The following is a 12749-nucleotide window of genomic DNA, read 5'->3' on the forward strand; positions in this document are numbered from 1 at the left end:
CAGTTATTAACAATCATTTATATATCACGTTTAATTTTAGCGGTTCTTGGTGACAAGACTTAATGGTTTTCTTCAAGTGTCCGCGTTCATTGTTTTGTTTATCAAATATTATTAATTTTAAAAATTCGTTAAAAGGTTTTCCTCTTTTTAACGAATTTTCTACCTGTAAATTATTTCTTGTATATGTTTGAATAAATATTGTAATAAAGATAATAACTACCACAACAACAACAACAACAACAGCAACAACAACAATAACTTCAACAAAAAAATTTAAAAATGTTAATTATTTCAAGATATGTATTAATAAATTAACAGCTCACATTACGCTAACTCACAGAAAGTGAGTTGAGTTAAAAATATTCTCAACTTGAGTGCATATTACTAACCAACTAAGCTATAATTTTAAAAATAGAGCACGTTTATTATCTCTTTGAACGGTTTACTTTAAGGTACAACATAAATAAATCTTTTTTAATACTTTAAAAGTTTCTGCCAAAAATTCGGGTCTCAGAAACCATAGTGCTTTGGCTTGTGTTTTAACTTATTGGGTCTTTAGAGTTCTGTCTTGAAGGACATAATAAGTGCTGAATTTGAGACCCATTAAAGTTTTGTAAACCTAAACACTTTTTTGCAAAGCTTACATTGGAAATTTAACGCTTCACATAGACTTCAAAAAATGTAACTCTTTTGTTCAAGTCAATATATTTCAAATCACATAATCTTAAAAATAGAACAAAACACCTTAAAATTTTTACATCATTGCTTGCCATAGTATTTTACAAAATTGCTTGCCATAGTATTTAATGCAAGATAAACAAATCTATTTTAACGAAAAAATATAAAAACTGGGGTCCGCGTTTCTAGATGATTTTGTGCAACTATGTTTTGCAACTTTTTTTTAATACTTATTAAAAAAAATTTAATGATTATTTTAGATTTTTTTATCAATAACTTTTATTTTTATTTGATTTAAATAAGAAAAAAAAAACAATATTTATTAACTTTCATAAATTTATATATAGTTCTTCTAGGACACAGCTTCTAAAAACTCTTTTAAACTCCAAACATGGAAGTTCTTTGGTACGGAGGCATCACAATACTTGGATTTGTTGGAAACTTAGTTGTGATGATTGTCGTTCTTTTAGGTAAGGAAATAAAAAAATGTTTAACATTCAATAATTATTCATTTTAATATTTTCATTGGCAGCTTTCGACTTTATATCGTCAATTACTTCATTAGCTTACTACACACAACTAATGCATTTAAACACCCAAAGGGTATCTTAGGAGATTGGTTGTGTAAAACCTTTGCTGGATCTTCAAAGTATTTGGATGATGGACGCGTGATCATCCAAATACTTTTGGATGATGACGCGTCCATCTTACTGCGCCACGGCCGCACAATACTTTGTGCGGCCGTGGCGCAGTGGTTAAAGCGCTTGCTTTATGAGCAGGAGATTCAAGTTCGAAACGAGCTCTGGACAAATTTTCGCGTCACGGTAAGGAAGGAGGTGTGAACTTACTTCCAGGTTAAATGCACTTCCGCGGTGCTCTGTGACAAGACCGTTAGGACTTCTTGGGGCACCTAAAAATAAAAATTTAAAAAAAAAAAAAAAAAATCATTTTTTCTAGTTTATACTGATTTTGAGCGTCAACAAGTTGTTGTTCAACCACTTTCGTTATAAACGAAATCAACAAAAGACACGATTTTTTTAAACTTTGCTTTTGCTATTAATCGCACTATTACTGCATTTTATTACAAGAGTCGGAAATATGAAGTACACACCTTCTTACAGTTCTCAAGGTAACACTTGTAGTTATTCCTTATATAGTTATTTCTCCAATCAAATAAAAATATTACTTCGTTAAATTAAGCTTGTAATAAATACCCTCATCCCATTAATTTTATGAATAATATGCTTTCAAAGAACTTCATTATCAATCAAAAATACAGCTTTTTTTATTTGTAATAGCAATTTCAGCGAAAGTCATAAAAAATTAAATGGAAACTTTTTACTTGAATGTCAAAAAAAACAATAATAACAATGCAAATTGTTTTATTTGCATTTATCGTTTGTAATTTGCCGAATAGGTTGATGTATTTTCTTGCTATCTTCAACGCTGAGTTTGACGTTAACTCAAATGTTTATCAGGTTTTTGAACTTTGGCGTATATCCAATTCGTTTGTGAACCCCATTATATATTCGATTCAAAGCAGAGTGTTTAGAAAAAACTTTCGCTCCATCTTATTTTGACAAAAAACAGAGACAAATATATTAAATACTTGATGTTTTATTTTGTGTAATCACTTGAAAATTTTTTGAAAAGCTATAAATAAATACTTAAACGTAAAATTTAATTTTTTTAAAAACGTTTTATAGCAAAATTTTTTACGGGGGCCGATAATTTAAAGTATATGAATTTTATGGCTATTTTCGGAATACGAAGTTCCTTATTAAAAAAACAATTTAATGTAGAATTAAATTATACTATAGTATCTTTTTGAAAGATTTGTCTATAGTTTAATTTAGCATTGTTTATTTTACCAGTTAAAAAGGCATAATATGTACCGTAAAACAGGGACTTTTATAGGTTGTGGTGCATTTTTGCTAAATAACTATAGTTTAACATTTATATTTAAAAATAAAAAATCATACCAAAAAAAAAACAACTAAAAAATTACATTTTTAAAAGTTAGAAATATCTCTGAGAGACATCCAAAACAAAAATAACCTAGCAACTAGTGACAAGTAATTAAGTAGTACTATCTTGTATACCTCAAGTGCTGCAGGGTATTAGTTTAAAAAAAAAAATTTTTAAAGGCTTTTAAATCAAATGATCTAAGACCAATTATTTACTGAATGTTTCTGATATCTGCTGATAGCGTATCTTATACACACTTAATGAATTATATTAATATTTTTTAACATTTTTTAACTGTAGCTGATATCTATTATTTGTTTGAAGATGTTCCATTATGTACACTCTAAAAAAACTAACGCCAATGAAACGTATGACTTTGAAAAAAGTAAACGTTATCCGTTATTTTGGCGTTATACTTTTATGTTTGCATTATTAATTGTGTACGCTTCACTAGTTTTTTTCAAATAGTGAAGTCTATCCGTTATACTTTTCAGTCACATTCTGAGTTATATTTTTTTGTTCTAGGCTCTTCCTGATCAAAACGCTGAAAATGAATCTGCAAAGTGCTAAATATATTAATAGATGAATATAATAATAAAATTTATTGATTATATTACTTTAGTAAAAATTATTTATATACATAAAAAAATCATGAAGGCTATAAAAGCTGCTTATAAAAATCGTAGCGAAATAGTCGTGACAAGTTCCAATTTGCCTGCATTTGTTCAACAAAGTAGGAATGTATTGATAGTACATAGATACAAACTAGATTTACATTGATATATCGTATATCAGAAACCACCGATCTATATAATGACTGAATAAGGCATTTCTGTTATCAAAATTGAAGCCAAAACTATAGTTCGGCGGTCGCATTTGGAAGTCCTAATACTAATGCGCTGAAAGTTTTATTTTAATTTTAAAAGAAACCACATTTTTTCAAAAAACTAGAAAAAAAAAAATGAATATATAGGAACTAAAAACGAAATAAAAAAGGCATCAACAAAATAGTAATAGTAAATAGCAAAACCTGTTGAAATTGTCTAACAAACACTGACGTATTCTTTAAATCATTTCTCTAGATTCTTATAATAATATTATACAAAGTATAATAACGAAGTACAAGTTTAAAAAAATTTATTTCTAAAAATAAGTTAGTAATCTATATGATTGTTAATTTATGTTTAATAAATATAAAGTTGTTAAATATGTTTTAAAAAATACTTGTTATACATTAAGCCACGGTCTAAACATACTTTATTTTTCTGAATACATGGGCTCACAATTTTGGGAAATCACTTCAAAGTTTTCGACTATTTGTCTGTTTTCTCAAAAAAGTTATTATCATTTTTTTTTTTTTTTTTTGCAAGATCCTTTTTTATTTGAGAGTATTCACAGAGAGTTCTGCTTTTGATTTAATTGAGGTTACTTTAATGGAAGCTAGAACTTTTATCTCGCATGTTGCGCCCTGGGTATGGTTTATCTAATTTTTAACATTTATTATTGCAATTCAAAACTTTTTATTTTTCTCATATTGAAAGAAATAACAAACTGTATTTTAAAGAAATGTCTGTCGTTTTCAATATATATTTGTGACATAATAGATGATTAAATTACTTTGAAGAACGTATACAATGATCGCATATAGTATGCAATGATATTGTTTTTAACCAGCATGCAAATATGCCTCTTCACCCTTCCATAAATTTTTTTTAAGGCTTCAGATGATTGTTTTACAGTTCTTTCCACCGATTGGAGTAGCTGGCTGATCAGTGAAAAAACTATTTCTAGCAGTTTGAATAGTTTGTTGTAACTTACGTGAGATAATAAAAAATGAAGTAGGACTCTCAAATTGTAAAAAGCAACATCAACATCAACCAGCGCTAACATCAATAAACTCTAAACTTCAACTTTGAAGTTCAAGGGTATAACTGCCTTAGCTTCGATTTATGGCTTAAAATCTAGATTGATTTCCCTATAATACTTGCTCCAAACCTTAGCTTTGAAGTTCAATGGTATAGCTTTGATTTTTTGTTTGGAATCCCGATTGATTTTCTTGAATGGTATAATTTGATGAATTTGATCAAGAGAACTGGCTCTTAACTTTCTCAGCGTTTTGCAGCATACCATGAAGAAATTTTTAGTGATTTTTCAGAAAATGTGATTCAGTGAATTTTTTAGAAAATTAGGTTCTGACACATTGTTTTTAGAACCAAGTGCATTACAGCATAACATACAAAAATATTGTTTTTTTATCATTTTAACGATGAAAATAAGGTATAGCTGCTTTTTTACACTCAGTTAGCAATGAAATAATACTAATAAAAGAACAATCGTTTACTGGCAACAACATTTTGTAGCAGTTGTAAAGTCACGTTTATCTTTTCAATACAAGTAATTATTTCATAAAATTTATAGGTATCATTTACTAACCAACCTTTTTTGTTAAATAGATTTTAGTCCCATCGGCATCTGGTACCAGAGGTAAATTTATCTTATCATTACAAGTATTTACTTCATAAGTTTTGACGGGGTTATTTGCTTGTTTTAGTTTTTTATTTTGAATTTGCTTGAGAGATCAACATCTAGTAGCAACGGTAAAGTTATATCTTTTCAAAATAGTTGAAAATAACCAATTAAATGATTTTTTATTATATCTTTTTTTACGATGTGTTTTTAAGTGGTGCTAACAATTTTTTCCAAATATGATATTACAGATTATATCTTTTTAAAATCATTAAAAATGACATACATTTAGATGATTTTTTTTTTGCTTGCTATTTTTAATTGCATTGACATCTTGTAGCAATGGTAAGGTTGTACCTTTTCAAAATAATTATAAATAACTTAGTATAAGAAAATGTATTTTTTGTAATCTTTAGTGGCAACAGCTTTAAAGTACCAGTGGTAAAGTTACATGTATGTTTTTAATATGAGATTAAATTCCATAAATTTATTAATTGTCGTTTGCTTACTACCCTTTTATTTTATATTCTTTAGTGGCATCGACTCTTAGCAGCAATGGTAATGTTATATCTTTTCAAAATAATTATAAACGACTAATCAAAATATTATATATTCTAGCTTTTTTATTTTGTATTCTTTAATGGCAATAACATCTTGCACAAATGATAATTTAGTATATATTATATCTATTCAAAATTATTATAAATGATACAATATGAGAAGGAATCTTTTAAATTATTAACAATATATTTTTAGTGGCAACAACATTAGGTACTGGTGGTTATGCTGTATGTATCTTTTCAATACAAATAAGTATTCCATAAAGTTTAAAGCTGTGATTTGCTGGGGCGGAATTGACATCTGGTAGCAATGGTGAGATTATATCTTTTAAAAATAAATTTGCGCGTCAAATGATTACTTATTATTGTCTTCTTGACTTAGCAATTTTATGTGGTAAACGTGTTACAAATGATAATGTTACAAGTTATATTTTTCAAAACTAATACTAACGACTACAAATTTGAAGACTAAATTAAAAGAAAGGCATTTTTTAAATTGTCTTTTTTATTTTGTGTTGTTTAGTTGCATCGGCATGTTGTACCAATAATAATGTGATATAATATTTCTATTCAAAATGATTATATATGATAAAGTTTGAACATTACCAATTTGCTTATTTTCCATTTTATTTTTTAGTATTTAATGGCATTGATTCTGATAGCATTAGTAGTTATGGTTGAGTCTTTTCAAAATACTTAAGACCCATCTTAATATTATGTGTTACATCCTTTTTATTTTGTACTATAGTGGCAACAACATCTAAACCAATGGTAATATTATATATTATATCTTTTCAAAAATGATTAAATGAATTATTAGATATCTTTTTTTATATTCACTTTAATTTTGTAATCTTTAGTGGCAACAACAATTTGTACCAGTGGCAAACTTACACGCCTTTTTTTTATCAAGTATATATTCCATAAATTTACTGGGGTCATTTGCTTATTTTATTTTTTCTTTTGTATCTTTTAGTGACACCAAAATCTAGTAGCAATGGTAAGGTTATACTTTTTCACAATACTTATAAATGCTCAATTAAATGAATAAATTTTATAAACCACACATGATTTAAAGATATTTTTTCGCAGGTTTTTGTTTCTCGTTTTGTAATCTTTATTGGTGTTAGCATCCTGTACCCAATGATAAGATTACAGATTATATATTTTAAAAATATTTATAAACTACCCAATATTGTTAACTTTGTATCAGTAAACTTTAGACGTTGTTTTAATTACTTTTAGTTTAATTTAATAATTGTATTACATTTTTAAATGTTCTCAAACTATATATAATTTAAATGGACATATTCAAATAAAAAAAATTTACTTTATATAATTTACTTTAATGACTATTATCTTAAAACTTTTTATTTTAAGTGACTTTGGTTTACTTTAGTGACTCGTATCTTTAAACTTCTTATTGTATTTTTAATATTGTGCTTGTAAAAATAAGATAAGTATAATAAATATAACGCCAAATATAACAATTTTACCGTTAGTTCATTTTTCTTCAACATAACGTCAATATAACGCCAGAGTTGAGCAATTTTCTTTGGTATTTTTAAAAATCTGTAACTCTAAATTTGTTAAATAAATGGCCTCCAAAGTTTTGTACAAACATCAAAACAGAAAACTTCCAAACACCAACAAATTAAAAGCAAAAACTAAAGACAATTTCAAAAGATGTTAAATCTATATTGTCTGAATCAGAAGACATTAAATTTAGTTGGAGTGGTTCACTCAAGAGAATAATGACTAGTCAGATGTTGATTTAAATGGATTCGGTCTTGTAGAAACTGAGTTCAACAATTTTCTAATACGGAGTTGGTATGTAGTAGTTTTCAATATTTTTAACCGCCAACATAGTTCAAAAAACTACGAAGTTGACGTTTGATGTGTTGAGAAAAAACCCAATCTAAATTTGCAGATATTGCTGATATACAAAGATATTTTCGTGCATAATTTGATAAAATTGGGTACTGCAACTTCATTACTTTCTACCCCTCTAAAATATTTGTTGTTTATTCAGCTATTTTGGCCGCTAAATAATGATCAGTTTCTAAATCCAATTTAATAATTGTGCTACGTGCTGAAATACCTTGTTTTCAGACTTTTTATAAGTATTTCGCGGTAACTAACTTTAACATTTTTATCACTTTTTTATGTGCTTGTTGGGTTGTGTTTGTGATGTTGATGGAATAGAAACTTTTGGTGCAAAGAATATAATTCAAGAACCACATCTTTAGTACCACATAATCTTTTATCGGCTGATAAGGTTACTGAAATCTTGTAAATTTTTTCAAGAAATTAAATGCTGTACTCTAATGCATTCCATTGATCATCTGAAGGGCATGACCTTTCAAAGTCATTATTGGCTTTTTCAAGTGTTTTGATTGCATCTTTGCCTTCAAGAACTGACCTAATGGATCATTTAACCCATAGTTTTGGTTTCTTACAATGCAACTTCAATTGTAGTTGTCTCTTTTTCTTTACCGAGTTTTTGTTTATTTAGTGTCTCGATGGTTTTCAAAAGATGTTCTTTCCAAAATACTTCATCTTTAGTTTTGACGTACTGGCTATTGTTAAAGTACTGCCTCAGTTTAATTTGTAAGATTTAAAGCAAATTTTACACTTGGCTTCCTATTTACTTAACTTTTCAAAGAATTTCCAAATATCACTATCTTTCGGCATCTTTAATGTGAATAAAATAAAAATTGTAAGTTAGACAACCAAACCGTATAATGAACATAAATAAATAAACAACATGATTTTGAACAAGTATATAAGCAGATAACATACTTCAACATAAATAAATTTAACTAAACAATTTTTCAAATTCCTTAAAAAGTATTTTAGTTATTTTTTTAAAGCATTATTAGTTACAATGCACGTTAGTTATAATGCACGTTAGTTACAATGCACGTTAGTTATAATGCATGTTAGTTACAATCCAAATATTAAATTATTTTACGTCTTTTAACTATAAAATATTTTGATTATTTCAGTTTTATTATCTATTTGCTTATTAGGATACAATAACAACAGTTTAGAAAACAAGGTTTTCAAATTAACAATATAATAAGGTAAATATTATCACGTTTATCGCAAAGCAATCTTAAAGGGGGGGGGGGGGTGACGAATTTGGTTTTCACTGACTAAGCCCTAGAAAAAACATTTTGACGACCAAGATCTTTAAAAAAAAAGAAAGAAAAAAGGAAGAGGGCTTTGCTGACTAACATTTGCCGATTGCCAACAACAGATCCTGTTTTGCCGTCTCCACTATCCAAATTTGCCGACTAATTTTTGAATATGATTTTTGTAGGGGATTAGACACCCCTACGCCCCCTTCCTCTTGGAACGGCCCTGAATATTATATACAATATTAAAAATTTAAGTAAAATAAAAAATGCATCTTTTTAGAAAAAGCTTATACGCTACGGTAAACTTGCAAATATCTGGCTACTTAACATTTACTATTTAAAAAATAAGTTCACATTGGGTCATATAAACAAAAAAATTTGGATTTAACTAGATTATTTAACAATGAAAACAATTATAAAAAATTTTCAAAAAAATTGATGTTAACATGTGTTTAATAATCAATTTTCTAGATGCTAGTTAAAAGACCTATTTCTGGCTATTTAAACTTAATTCTGGTTGTATAAAGAAACTCACAAATTAAAAGAATTATTGATATTATACAATTTTAACAATATTATTTTCCAACACTACTTGCAATTCGAACAAATTACAAACAGTTTTTATAAATCTCGAAAAAAATAATTTAAATGTAATAATAAAAACTTTGAAAATACCAAACACTGAGTTTACGGAACCAAAAAGTTTATTAAATATTTCAAGTATGTTTTCGAAGCATCGGGAAGCTTGAGGACGTGATCATAAATTGGTCAGTTTTTCTCTTCTCATTTTACAAGACGTTGATATCCAAATCTCAATAAATCTTACTCCATCATGGTCCGCAATAATAATTCTAATTTCACGTCAAGCTGTTAGCGGACTATTGTTATTATTATTTTTTTATTTTTTTTATTATTATTATTCAGTGATCAAATACAAATACAATAATCTTTTTATAATTTGATAAAGAGGTGCTACACCAGGCCCCCCTATGCTGACGAACATGGAGATACATAAGCTACAGACAAAGCAGCGATTGTATCTATAAAGTTACTTTCTTATGTTGTTTTTGAAAGCGTTGATGGATTGAGCGTTCGCTGCTTCTTGCGAAAGCGCATTCCATGGGGCGACAATTCTATTTGAAAAAAAGTTATACCGCTCCTCGCAGTTTTTTACCATCTGACGTTCTAGTTTATGGTTATGGCCTCTTAGAATATACTTATCTTTACTTTTTGAAATTTTTTGCGGGACGACAAAACTAACAAGCTCGAGTTTACGAGTGATTTTGAATTGCTCGATTAGATCTGCTTTTTTGCGGCGTTCTTCAAGAGTTGTTAAACCGAGCCGTTGGAGTCGATCTTCATAGGTCATGTGTTTAATAGTCGATATTGTTTTTGTTGCTCGATGTTGGACTTGCTCGAGAATGGCAATGTCTGATTTAAAATGCGGTGACCAGGCTTGTACAGCAAACCCAAGATGGGGGCGAATGTAAGTGAGATACAGAGTGCGCCATAAATAAAAACTGCGACTGCGAAATGTTTTTTTGAATCGCCATAGCACTCTATTCGCTACTGATGCGGCTGACTCTATTTGCGGTCTAACGTTAAGGTCATTCGAGACCATCACACCAAGGTCTCTTTCGACTTCGGTTTCTTCGAGAGGACGACGGGTGCCGTCGACGTTTGACATTGAGTAGTTGTACGTTGACTTGTTACATCCGCGCCCAACATGCATTACTTTGCATTTCTCAACGTTGAAATGCAAGAGCCAAATATGTGACCATTTCACTGCTCTGTCAACGTCATCTTGGAGAGTGATGTTGTCCGACTCCTTTTTAATTATCCCTATTATTTTGCTGTCGTCGGCAAACAGTTTCATATGATGAGTAATACTGTCCGCCAGGTCGTTTACAAAGATTACGAATAGCAATGGACCCAAGACCGAGCCTTGAGGCACACCACTAGTGACTGCTTTCCATTCAGAAGTAATGCTGTTTATAACCACTCATTGACATCGATTGCTTAGCCAAGCTGCGATCCAGTCAAGAAGAGCGCCTTGAATACCGTACGCTCTCAGCTTATGAAGAAGGCGTTTATGTGGTACTTTGTCAAACGCCTTTGCAAAGTCTGTGTAAATGACGTCTACTGCATGTCTGCAGTGAGTTGCTTCCGTCATGATATCCCGAGTTTCTAAAAGGTTTGATACACATCCCTTACGATGAACAAAGCCATGCTGATTTGGAGAAATTAGACCATTAGCAACGCAGTGTTCCATTATTCTTTTTTGTAAAATACTTTCCATAATTTTGCAAGGTATGGAAGTGAGCGAGACTGGCCGGTAGTTGGATGCTTTAAGTCTACTCCCCTTCTTGAAAATAGGTGATACAATCGATTTTTTCCATAATTCAGGAACTACACCAGTTGCAAACGAGCACTTATAGATAAGCGAAAGAGGCTTGGCAAAGGTAGCTGAACATTTACTAAGGACCCTTAGATGTAATCCATCGTAGCCGGTTGATTTTCTTTCATCAAGGTTGTTTTGGCATTTTTGTACCATATCGATAGAGAAACTTGCTGGATCGATGAAACAAACAGCTTCAGTACGACTTTCAAAGCCTGGCATTGAACCTTTGGGCTCTAAAACAAAGACTGATTGAAAATAGTTATTTAACGATGCGCATATATCGTCGGTATCGGTTGTGATGTTGCTATTGACTGTTTCAAGCGATGTAATGTTGTTACTGACGCTTTGCTTGCTTCTTACATATGCATGTAAGCGTTTAGGGTTGCTTTCGGAATCCCTGACGAGTAGCTCTTCGTACTTCTGCCTACTACTGCGTACTACTTCGTACTACTGCCTACTACTTCTGCGTACTACTTCGTTACTTCATTATGTTTACATTGTGTTCCTTTTTTACTTTGTTTTTCTGTGGTTTGAAATTTTTCAAGTTAAATAAACAATTATATATTATTTAATAATTCAATATAGAATAATTTTTGGGTGTTTTAAAATTATATTGGTTTTTAAAAGGTTTTTCGGTAAGGCTTCGGTTTTTTTGTATTATTTAAAATAATTTGATCGGTTCGGTTCGATTCGGGTTTATTGTTTCGGTTTTTACCAAAAGAACAGTTCGGTTCGGTTTATTGTGCGGATATCAGATGAAAAATGTAAAGCTAAATTATCTCCAATAACCATGCCATTGTCAGAGAAATTTCAAATAATTCGCAAATACATAACTTCTTACCTAATAGAATTGCATCCCAATGGAATGCTTTGCCTTCTTCTGTTGTTTTCTCTCATTCTGTCAACAAATTTATTTACAACGATATTCATTCCTATTAGAGTTGCCGTTTTTAGATATAAAAATTTCAGTGAACCGACGCTCAAAGGTTCTAGAATTGAACCAAACAGATTTTGAACCATCGAATATACTTGCAGGAAGGGCACCATGTCTCCACTCTAGGTAGCAGTTTGCAGCTTCATAAACAACCGTGGGAGAAAGAAACTGATGCTCCCGTAGTACATAATAGTAACAGCTCTTTTGGAATGCTGCATTTTTATTTTCATATGTTTAAGACAACGTTTACATACTACTGTTTTAGAGTCTGGAGTATTGCTCAAGTTTGTTTCATCATTGTTAATTATATAAATATAAGGAATTTTTTGAAGCATAACGGATGACTCATCAAACTAGTAATAATACTACATCTCTATCAATTTCAGCTCTTGCCAGCTTTACATTGTCAGCAATTCTGGCAGTCAGATTGTTGCAAACAGTAAAAGATTTCATTCAATCAAGGCTATTAAAGTTACTTTTAATTTTGAATCAGTGACACTAATCCTGTCTAAATAGTCTTTTCTTAGCAGACGTATACTATCCAAAGGAATTTTCCAAACTGTCAAAAGGTTAAGAGTTTGTAGTATTATTTTTTTGGT

The 12749-nt window shown here is 29.9% G+C and overlaps 1 protein-coding gene across 1 annotated transcript; it reads right to left on the reverse strand.

Moving 5' to 3' along the window:
- Nucleotides 1-10817: 10817 nt before the first annotated feature.
- Nucleotides 10818-11435, reverse strand: LOC136091029 (uncharacterized). The gene has a single exon (XM_065818013.1). The coding sequence runs from the start codon at nt 11433-11435 to the stop codon at nt 10818-10820; it is 618 nt and encodes a 205-aa protein (XP_065674085.1).
- Nucleotides 11436-12749: the final 1314 nt, after the last annotated feature.

Source organism: Hydra vulgaris, chromosome 14 (genome assembly GCF_038396675.1).
Source record: "Hydra vulgaris chromosome 14, alternate assembly HydraT2T_AEP".
Classification (NCBI taxonomy): Eukaryota; Metazoa; Cnidaria; class Hydrozoa; order Anthoathecata; family Hydridae; genus Hydra; species Hydra vulgaris.